This window comes from Neofelis nebulosa, chromosome 15 (genome assembly GCF_028018385.1).
Source record: "Neofelis nebulosa isolate mNeoNeb1 chromosome 15, mNeoNeb1.pri, whole genome shotgun sequence".
Taxonomy (NCBI): Eukaryota; Metazoa; Chordata; class Mammalia; order Carnivora; family Felidae; genus Neofelis; species Neofelis nebulosa.
The window spans coordinates 59,737,677-59,749,725 of record NC_080796.1 but is presented as its reverse complement, the minus strand read 5'-3'; the positions used below and the strand labels follow the sequence as shown (position 1 = coordinate 59,749,725).

The 12,049-nt window shown below is 40.5% G+C and overlaps 1 protein-coding gene across 1 annotated transcript in view; it reads right to left on the bottom strand.

The window, feature by feature from the left end:
- The window catches only part of KCTD3 (potassium channel tetramerization domain containing 3), a 54,921-nt gene that overhangs the window by 19,632 nt on the left and 23,240 nt on the right, over nucleotides 1-12,049 (bottom strand). The window contains exon 10 of the mRNA XM_058701415.1: nucleotides 5,129-5,244. Within this exon, the coding sequence (XP_058557398.1) occupies nucleotides 5,129-5,244 (116 nt within the window). The remainder of the gene's footprint in view (nucleotides 1-5,128; nucleotides 5,245-12,049) is intronic.

Sequence of the window (12,049 nt, the reverse complement as noted above, 5' to 3'; positions counted from 1 at the left end):
ATGGGTCCCTTCTAAATAAAAGGAACAAATTTAACCAAAAGCTAAAAGTTGGAAGCAATGATTCCTCTAAAGCTGCATGCATATGACCCTAATTCCTGCATGAACCTTCTGGTGTCGTACACGGAAATATCTCAAAGACTCAATTACCATCCCCCCACCCCCACCCCTGCGCTAACCTCAGGTCAGGGTTTCCGTTTCATCAGAGCTAACGAGTTTTGTAGCAGGTAAACCCTGAGAGCCTTTCAGTGATATGAGTAAAGGTGTCTGAAGAATGGAGGGAAGGCTGCTTTAATGCCAATGACGAGTTTTCTCATGCCAAGTTCATTTTTTTTAGTTCCAATACTCTAGGAAGAACTTCAACTCCTACCCCAGAATCTTGAGAGTAGGGGGATGGGGACAGATAAGGGCATGAGATTCCTCTCCTTTTAGATCCCTTATCAATGAGAGAGTGGCTGCAGCCTGGAGCGTCCCAACACACATCCAAGGCAAACATTTCTACCATTGGTTCTCTGGGAAGATAGGCTCTAAGACCAGAACCTTCTACAACCTCTTTTTCTGCAACCCTTGACCCAAATCCTGCTTTTCCTTCATGTCTACCCCTCAGTACAAGAAGAACAGAGAAAGCAGAGGATGAGTAAATTATAGAGGTGTTAGGACTGAGTTCTTCTCTCCTAGCATAAGCGAGAGACAGTCATTCTGGGGCCTCTTCTTCTTTATCCTAACAACTTCACATCAAGAACCTGAGAAATCGTACTGATTAATGTATTTGGTTCAGACATGATGGTCACAAATCTACAATGGAAGTGGATTTTCTCTTCTAAGGTAGCACATGATGATTATCATTATCTCTATGTACAAAATTAAATGATACACAATTTGAAAACAATCAGTCTAAAAAAAAAAAAAACAATCTGTGTTCCCAAGCACTACAAAGGCCCTAGAATCTTTCAACCACAATCTCTACCTAGATAATCATCATTTTTAACAGTATGCTTTTACCCTCATCCATTACTTATTAAATAATCACTTATTTGGATTTACCAGCCTATCAATTTCTTTGCTGATGTGTATTTCGTTCCAGTGCTTCCCTTCAAAGTATGAATATCCTTCTTATCAAAGGGCGTTTCTTTAATGCCTCTTTCATTGAGGCACTAAAACAAAAAAAAAAATCATTTTTCTTTTTTCTTACCCAAATCAGATACAATGCTTTTAGGAAATTTTCCTTAAAATCTTATTGCAGCTGTTATAAGAACTGCTACACCAACGATAATTTCACAACAGCTTTTAGAACTTACACATGCGCGCACACACGCGCACACGCGCACACGCACACACACACACTCTCTCTCTCTCTCTCTCTCATCTGATTCAAATACTTCAAATCAACCTTGAATATATAACGGCTGTCCCGCATACTTTGTGTGTTATTCGAGGGCAGAACTGTTGCTAAAGGCCAAATCAGAACCTACTCAACCAGCGTCACAGCACTCGGGTCGGCCTGGGGTCCGGTAACTGCCCAGGGATGTCTGGACCACAGACGCTGAGACTTCATTACATGCCACCTCTACACTACAGTGAAGTTCACCTAGTTGGTTTACAAGGCTTGTATGCTGAATGCTCAACTTTCCCAAGGTCTTCCTGAAATGTAGAAACAAACCCGCTTTGTCGGATACGGTTTTCAATTCATGCGTACACCAAACGAGAATCATCAGGTTTTACATGGGAATAAAAGCTTTAGAATAAAGGGCACTTTGAGGAAGCTGGTACAGTTTTCAGGACCCCAAAGATATGAACACTTTTATATGTAGTTTTAGAAACATTGGTTTAAAAAAAGAATAAAGAAGTATGTTCCTTTAGGAACGCAAATTTATGACACAGCTAGTATAGCTTCCCCTACCCACTAAAAGCTCAGATTTGACATAATTTGTCAAATAACCTATCTGAAAGCAGACCTTCCGTTAATCATTAGAAATTCACATTCCTCTTTACAGAGGTATCACTTCCTGTCTTCCCAACAATTCTCACTCCTTACTAGTCATCAGTCGGCTTTAACATCCCTCGAGTCCCTTGACATCCCTGCCTCCTTCTCTGTCCACCTGGCACCTCCTTACTTCTTGATCTCAGGATTTCAACTACTTTGCCATCTTTATGTTTTCTCATCCCTTGGTGTGTCATATCCACTTTATTAACTCTCCAATCCTGGATCAGGCTAATGCTGGTTTCTTTCCTCTTGCTCCTATTTATTCCCAGTACTGAGCACTAATGGAGACACTCACATAGTTCTATCACCCAGGTCCACTACAAATGTACAAATTACAATCTCTGCAATCCTCGATACATACTTCCAGTGCCTTTGTCTTCCACTGAATTTATGTTCTTCAATCCTCCTTCCTTACTCTTTCATCAGAGAAGGAGGCATCTCTACTTTCTGTTGGGTGAAAGTCTCTAAGCTGTTTTACATCTCATACATTCCTGACTTCGATGGGATGAGAGATCATCTCCATTCTTTCACCCTCCATGTGCTTTCTCAGATAACTTCCCTCTCTGACTACAACCATGCTCAAGCTTCTCTCATCTTAGAGAAAAAAACCAAAACACTGAACATCTTTTCTACCACCCAGCCTTGATTCTCACGCTATCACTTTGTCTCCTTGCTTTCCTTCACCACCAAACTTCTTGAAAGCTAACTCCGAGTCTGCTGTGTCCAATCTCTGGTCTTTTGATTCTTCAGTTCCCACAATCTGGCTTGCCCCAAACAAAACCTAATTAACTTATATTTACAAATCATATCCTAGACTAATGTTATTTCTCAATCACGTATGTTCTTGTGGCTCTTGGTTTCCTTATCTTGTCCCCTTAAATGCTAATGTTTCCCAGACTTTTTTTCTTCCTATGTGCATCCTCTCAACAGAAAACCTTGAATCAGTTCTTACTTTTTCAGTTGTCATAGAAGCATTGTGGTTTCTAAATACTACTTTCTAGCCCTTTCTTCCTTCCTAAATTCCGAAGGAATGCTCCCAAATGTGTACTGCACACATTCATTTTGATGCCTACAGGAATCTCAGAGTAAACATGTTCCCTGTCAACTTATTACCATCCACCCGACTGTCAAAACTAGCAATCCAAAACTGGAAATACATCTCCCTCTCCTTTAATTTTCCACACCCAAACCAGACACCAGTCCTGTACTTTCAGGAAGGCTTATGAAATGTTTTTCAAATAGGCTCACCTTTGCCACCTCTACCATCACTGCCTTTCGTCAAATCTGTCTGCTTCTTTGCTGGATTACCCCTGATCTCCAGCCCTGCTTTCATAGTAGTTAATGCTGCTACCTTCCTAAAACAGGGATCTAATCATGTTACTCTCTACTTAAGTCCTTTAATTTTTCTTCTCTCCTTCAGAATCAAGCATTAACTCTTTTATAGTCTTATCCTCTTGTTCCTCTCAAGTACTTGAGATCATTTAGCTTGCTATCTTCTCTGAACAGGCTACGTATTTCTACAACGTTCTGAGCTTTACTCAGGAAATGAAGTTTGCCTGGACTACTATTCCCAAAGCATGTTACGTTAAAACATTTCAAAAATATGAAACATCAAACCGCAGTTTAAATATTCACTCATTTTCCCAAGTAACTAAACATTCTTCAAAACATAATCAAATCTGTATCTAGAAGTAAATGTCACTATAAATATATGTAATATTTTATGTAATCAAAAATAAAAACAAAAAAAAAATGGGTAGAGGATTTGAATAGGCAGTTCTCCAAAGACATACAGATGGCCAACAGGTGCACGAAAGCATGCTCACTATCACTCATCGTCAGGGAAATGCAACTCAGAACCACAATGAGTTATCACCTCACACCTGTTAGAATAGCCATTATCAAAAAACAAGAAATAACAAGTGTTGGCAAGGATGTGGAGAAAAGGGATCTCTCGTGCACTGTTGGTCAGAAGGTAAATTGTTACAGCCACTATGGAAAATAGTAGGAAGGTTTCTCAAAAAATTAAAAATAGAACTATCATAGGATCCAGCAATTCCACTGCAGGGTAGATATCTGAAGTAAACAAAAACACTAACTCAAAAAGTTATAGGTACCACCATATTCCCTACAGCATTATTTAAAATAGCCAAGATATGGCTAAGTGTCCATCCATGGATGGAGAGATAAAGAACATGTAGTATAAATATACATTGGAATATTACTCAACCACAAAAAAAGAAAGAAAGAAACAAACAAACAAACATTGTCATTTACAATAATGTGGATGGACCTTGAGGGCATTATGTTAAATGAAAAAAATCAGACCAAGAAAGACAAATTCCTATGATTTCACTTATGTGGAACCTAGAAACAAACAAACAAAACAAAACCAAAAGATAAAAGGTAAGGGGCGCCTGGGTGGCTCAGTTGGTTAAGTTTCCAACTCTTAATTTCCACTCAGGTCATGATCTTACAGTTCAGTTCTAAACCCTGGTTCAGTTCCAGCCCCTTGTCCAGCTCTGCACTGATAATGCGGAGCTTGCTTAGGATTCTCTCTCTCTCTCTCCCTCCCTCCCTCCCTCCCTCCCTCTCTCTTCTCTCTCTCTCTGTCCCTCCCCACTCACGCTCTCTCATTCTCTCTCAAAATAAATTTTTAAAAAATCTAAAATATATATACATATATATATATATATATATATATATAACATTTTTTTTAAAGATTAAAAAAAAAAAAAAAGTAAGGGCGTGGCCAGCTGAGTCCTTAGAGCATGCAACTCTTGATCTCAGGGTTGTGAGTTCAAGCCCCACATTGGGCATAGAGCCTACTTAAACAAAGATACAAAGATACAAACTTCCAGTTATAAAATAAGTCAAGGGAATGTAATGTACAGCATAGCAGCTATAGTTTATACTATATCGCACATCTGAAAGTTGCTAAGAGTTTATCTTTTAAAATTCTTGAAACAAGAAAGAAATTCTGTAACTGCATTTGGTGAAAGATGTTAAACTAGGCTTACTGTGACCATTCTGCAATATACACGAATATCTAATCATTATGCTATGAATTCCACAAAAATGAAGCAAATGCATAATCAGCATGAGTTTCAGAAACATTTTCTGTAATGTGCTTTAGTTAAAACTAACCTGCCAGTGCTGAGTGACGGCATTCCATACTCCCACTTTCCCTGTGTGACTCGTAGCCACCAACTGGTTACCGATAAAGAAGAGAGCATCTACGGGAACACCAAGGCTGAACACTCCTTAAATGATAGTAAAAAATAAAGAGTTAAATAGTCACTATCTTTAGAATTCATCAAAGCCCAGATTAGAAACATCTTCAAGGTAACTAAATGTGTTCTCATTTCCATAAGTTATATGCTAGACCCTTTAGGGATCAAAAACAAGAAACTTGGTAAGCTCATAAGTAGCTGCCCTAAGTAACCTTACCCTAAAACACCGTATTATCTAAAGCTGTGGTTCCCACACTTGGTTGACCATCAAAATAACCAGGTAAATTTAAAGTGAACGAAATGACGGGGCACCTAGGTGGCTCAGTCAGTTGAGCGTTCGACTTCGGCTCAGGTCATGATCTCAAGGTTCATGAGTTCGGGCCCCGCACTGGGCTCTGTGCTGACAGCTCAGAGCCTGGAGCCTGCTTCGGATTCTGTGTCTCCCTCTCTCTGCCCTTCCCCCACACGTGCTCTGTCTCTCTCTGCCTCTCAAAAATAAAGAAAATTAAAAAAAAAAAATTTTTAAGTGAACAAAATAAAAAGAATCCTAAGATTCATCCCAGACTCACTAAATCAGAAAACCCACCACACCTTTATAAAACCTATATGAGATTTAGCTACAGATTGCCAATGACTGGGGTATTTGGGAACCACTGATCTCAAGACAGAGACTTGGCAGCGTTAACTATCTAAGAACATGTCCAGAAATCTGGATACACACACACACACGCGCGCACACACACACACACACACACACACAAAGAAAAAAAAGCAGCAAGAAATCTTACTAAAAACATTCAAGCCTTTACTCAAATTATTTTAAACTCCTTGTCTCTCAGCATTGCAGATCTCCATTTAATTCATTCAACAGGCATCATATCAGGCCATAGGATGAAACACATGAAAAGACAGGATATTACTGGGTACTTAAGGTTTAAAAGAGAAAAAATGCAAACAACCAATTATACCATAACACAACAATAACTAAAAGATGTGGATACACAGGATCAAGTAACGTCCAGAGGAATAAGGGGGGGGGGGGATTAAGAAAAGAGGTTTGAAGATATTTTTTAGAAAAGAAGCCATCTGAGTTTTTTTTAAAGGTAAATAGTTCACCAAATGGTGGGGGGGGGGGGGGGGGGGATGGGCAAGCCCAGAGAATCAGAGAAAGGGGAAAGAGGGGATGTAGGAAGGGAGGCTGTAAGGAGCAAATATCCCACATCAGTAGCAGAAGACCCAAGAATAGCTAAAAGAGAGAATTCTAGAATTCTAGGCTCACTTTGGTATGGCATTATGGCCCTTTACAGTCGTTTCTGGACAATATATAATAGAAAAACATGATGCATAAGGCTCTGAAGAACTCGTGGGAAGAAACAAACCAATTAATTGCAACTGCAGCATGTACTGAAAGCATAATCCAGAAAAGGTAACTGATTTCTTTTGATTCTTACACCAGTGCACAGTATTTCCCTTTCTGTTCAGAACTGTGAACTACATATAAGACAAGACCAGCAGCAATAAATAACGCCTTGAAAATTCTTAACCAGGAGCACCTGGCTGGCTCAGTTGGTGGAGCATGCAACCTCTTTGTTTTTCATAAAAATGTAAAAATATTTTTAAGTAATCTCTCCACCCAACGAAGAGCTCCAACCCAAAACCCCAAGATCAGGAGTTGCACGCTCCACTGACTGAACCAGCCAGGCAGTCCAAAAATAAATCTTCAAAAAAAATTTCTCAACTAATTTTGAAAAAGCCAGGCACCTAGGAGGAAAAATGATTTACACTGGACAAAAAGAAAAAAAAAGTGGTAAGTATTGCTAAGAATGTCATATATATGTGTGTATATATATATGTATATATACACATATATATATAATCTATATGTATAAATATGTATTTATACACATGAATACACCACCTCAACCAAACCTGTCAAAAAAAAAAAAAAAAAAAAAAAAACCCAGCAAAATAAAATACAACACACATACCCAAAAACCTGCCACTCCAGAGCAGAAAATCATCACCTCAAACACAATTTTAGGAAGTCCTTTAATTTTGATGCAAAACAATTGTTCAGAACATGTGAAACCAACCATATTCAGTACTATGGGCCGCGTGAAAGGTGGAAATAAAAACTAGAAAACCAACTAACATCGATTACTCTAGAGAAGGATGAAATCGAGGGAAATCAAGGAAGACATTCTGAATGATCTCAAGAAACTCAAAGTGTCACTCCTGCTTAGGCTCAACAATCTCGGCTACTATCCACAGGGAAGACACGCTACAAGTAATGACAAGTTCCTGTCTTCGGGGACCCTTTCAGCAAAACGCTGCTTCTAGCAGCAATCCAGCAGCGCCGCCTTATACAAGTTAAGATGAAAGGAGCCCGACCTCTAGAAGAGCTCTATCCCAGACAAACCGGCCAAACAATTTTCTTTGGATGGTGCTGTCAAGTTTGAAGAACATCTGTAATAATCAGTGGTTTCTTTCACTGGACACGAACAAATTACCACGTACCGTCTCCCAACACAGCTCCCTACCACACTGGCCTCTGAAAGCAAAGAAAGGCCTGAAATCTCCACTCGCTGCCGTGTTACAAGCGCCTGTTTGGAAAAAGGAGTGGGGAGGGGAGAGAAAACACAACTTAACTTTCTCTCCGTACAAGTAATTACCAGCGTATCATAATTTCAAAGTTGTAACGTTAAAACTTTTTCCCTACAGTTGTTAGGGAGGACTCCCACTGCCAGCCATGATGGCATACACACGGCATCGGATTTTTCCTCACGGTGAAGCGACAACGGGCCACAACACACGAGGCAGCTGTGTTCAGGCACCGGACAACGGGTAGCTGAAGACGCAAAGGTGGGAAATAGCCAGGAGCCCCGCATTCACCCGGCTTTCGGCGTTCAGGGCGCTTTACTGGCCCTACCACAGGGAGGTCAAAATCACGGGCAGAGTGACGGCTTCTCCCTGAACTGAAGAGACTGAGGTAGAGCACGCAGTTGATGAGGTGGCTAGAACCTGAGAGCAAAAGTGATAAGAAAAAGACAAGTGCGCCAGGGTGAGTGAGCCGGCGGCACAGAAGGTTTGCACACGGGTTTCCTACCCGTTGGCAGAGGCCGGACTGCACCTGGGCAGAGGAAAAATCCCCAAAAAACAGAAGAGAAAGGCTGCCACAGGCCTGAGTGCAGAGTACAGGTGACAGAGGTTACATGGGTCGCTCTAGCTCAGGAAGAGTGGAGAACCCTGGATGAACACCTCAGACATTCCTTCCGTAAAGACTCCAGAAAAGGCAACACTTTAGGAATAAGGACCACACCCCTGAATAGGAGCCAAGCCTTTAAATAAAAAATCAAGCAGAGCGAGGCTAACTACCCTTAACAAAGCACAAAAACAAGCCCAGCAGGATCAAGAAGATCCTCCAGTAATTTAACTGCCTACCAGGACTAACCTCACATCTTTTAAGAGAGAACATAATCATATCCCCTATATGATGTATCATGCACATGCCCTGCATACAGTCAAAACTTCCTAGACGTGCAAAGTAGAATAGGGCCTGAAATAAAGATATGAGATGATCCAGATACTGGAATTAAAGTCAAAAAATAACGGAACAACTATAATGAATATGCTGGATTTAATAAAAAGTAGAACATCATAAGTAAAAAGGTTAAGAAATCTCAGCAGAAAAACAAACTAAAATGGAATCAAAAGAGGTCATTTTGCAGCTTAAAAGTCCAATATCGCAAATAAAAAACTTACTAGATGGGCTTAACTGAAGAAAATGGGTAAATAATATTAAAGGCATAAAAAAAAACTGATCTAAATTGTTTTAAAAATGGTTCGGAGAGAAATGAAACAAACCAACAGTGCTTCAGTGATCTCTAGACCAATATGAAGTAGTCTAATACAAAGCTGAGTTCCAAAAAGAAGACAAAAGGAGAGGAGAAAGAGATAATGGAGAGGGGAAGGGAGGGAGGGAGGAAGACAGAGGGATACACACAAAGAACTCCCTTAGCTGTGTCAATCAAAAATGTCTCCAGACACTTCCACATGCCTCCTAGGTGATAATATGCCTGGCTGCAAACCTCTAATCCGGAATATATAAAGAACTATCACAAATCAATAATAGAATAACAACCTCATAAAAAGAGAACAATGATTTATTTATTTTATTTTTATTTTTTAGTTTATTTATTTTGAGAGAGACAGAGAGCATGAGCAGGCAAGGGGCAGAGAAAGAGCGAGAATCTCAAGCAGGCTCTGAGCTGTCGGCACAGAGCCGACACAGGGCTCGAACTCCTGAAACCGTGAGATCATGACCTGAGCCAAAGTCTGCCGCTTAACCGACTGAGCCACCCAGATGCCCCAAACAATTATTTTTTTTTTTATTTAATTTTATTTTTTGAGAGAGAGAGAGACAGAGAGTGCGTGCACAAGCGGGGAAGAGGGGCAGAGGGAGGAGAGAGAATACCAAGCATATTCTACACTTAGCGCAGAGCCGAACCACGAGGGGCTGGATCCCACAACCCTGGGATCTTGACGTGAGCCGAATCGAATGCTCAACCAAGCCACCCGGGTGCCCTGAGAAAATGATTTAAAGACACATCCTAAAAGAAATAATATAAATGGTCAATAAAGCACATGAAAGAGATACTCAGTATCATTAATCCGCAGCAAAATGCAATTAAAACCACCATTAAAATCACTGTATATACTCCTCTCATACACTGCTAGCAGAAATGTAAAATAATACAACTGCTCTGGAAACCAGTTTGTAAGTGTCTTATAACATTAAGCATATACTTTTTATATGACCCAGAAATTCCACTGCTAGGTTATTTACCTTGAGAAAACATATTCACTAAACAAAACAAAACAAGAGAAGAAAGAAAAGAAAACATGCCCAGAGAAAGACGACTTCTTGAATTTATAACACCTCTGAACTGGAAATAAACCAAATGTCCATCAACAGATAAATGGATAAACAAATTCTAGGATACTCATTCAACGGACTACTACTCAGCAATAAAAAGGAACGGGTCACTGATACATACAACAATATAGATGAATCTCAGAAACATTATGCTAAATGAAAGAAGCCAGACACAAAAGAATACATACTAAGTAATTCCACTCATGAAACTAAACAAGAGAAATGTAATCCATGGTGACAGACAACCTAAACTGTGTAAACAATGGGGTTAATGGTGAACACCTGCTTTCCTTTGGGAACTGTGGACTCCTGGTACGTGCCACGCAGAGGCTGCCTCTGTGACTAGCCTCCAGGAAAAATCCTGGGCACCAAATGTCTAATGAGCTTCTCTGGCAGCCATTCCACAGGTATTGTTACAATCCATTGCTGGAGAAATTAAGCATGTCCTTTGGGACACCACTGGAAGAGAACTCTTGAAACCTTATACTTGATTTCCACTAGACTTCATCCCATGCGTCTTTTTACTGATTTTGCTTTGTATGTTTTCATTGTAATAAATCATAACCCTAAGTAGCTCTTGCTGAATCCTGTGAGTGCAAACCACGGAAACTGGAAGTGGTCCTTGGGACCCCTCACACAAGCACAATTCTGAAGTTCGGAGGAGGGGCCAACAATAGACACATAAACATGTGAATCATCAGCACACAGCACCATTAGAGTGTATGAGATCAGTAACAGAATAAATACAGAGGAAAGATGAGCTCTGGGGCCCTCCAACAATTTGAAATCAGTCAAATGAGGAGGAACTATCAAAAAGGAACCGATAAGACACAAGGAGGTTGGATAAAAATCAGGATTATAAAGTATCCTGGAAGCCAAAAGAGGAAAAGTCCTCCAAAGGAAAGGAATCATGGTATCAAATGACAGCTCTAAAGTTTTAATAAGAGGAGACTCGGAATTGATCACAGGATTTAGCAGAGTACAGACCACAGGTCATACTAACAAGAGTAGTTTTATGAAGCAGTGGGTGCAAAAGAATGATTAGAGCAACTTCAGGAAAGAACAGAAGAGGAGGACGTTGAAACAAGTTCAGGTAACTCCTATCTTCTGCTTTAGGAAAGCAGAAAAATGGAGCAAAACCTGAAAGAGAATGTAGGGTAGTTTTTGTTGTTATTCTCACCACAGAATTACAGCATGGTTGTGTGCTGGCGGAAAAGGGTCCAAGAGCAGGAGGTGAGCAGTCCTTACGAAGCAGGAGACAGAGCAAACGGCTACTGGAGCAACGTCCTTGCTCCTTGTAAGTGAAAGCAAACAGGATCTAGTTATACAACAAAATGCACGCAGTTGGCCTTAGATTAAAGCAGGGACAACTTAGCCACGGTAACACATGGGACAACAGTGTATACGAGCACAGATACACAGATATGACTTGACATTCTCTCTCAATGAGAATGGCAGAAAGTGCTGGAAGTCTAAAGAAAAGGAAAACAGTGTGAAATAGTCATTTAGGAGAGTGGCAAAGTGACAAGGATAACGCATGAGCATTTCTGGGTAGCTTTTTTTTTTTTTTTTTTTTAATGTTTTATTCATTTTCGAGACAGGGAGAGACAGAGCATGAACAGGGGAGGGTCAGAGAGAGGGAGACACAGAATCTGAAACAGGCTCCAGGCTCTGAGCTGTCAGCACAGAGCCCGACGCGGGGCTCGAACTCACGGACCGCGAGATCGTGACCTGAGCCGAAGTCGGCCGCTTAACCGGCTGAGCCACCCAGGCGCCCCTCTGGGTAGCTTTTAAAGGCCCACCTGAGAGTAGAGGTCATGAATGGAGATGAAGTATTGCTTTGTATGCATGCATTTCTGTTTCCAAGTCATATTTAGCTTTTCAGGTAGAAAGGTGGAT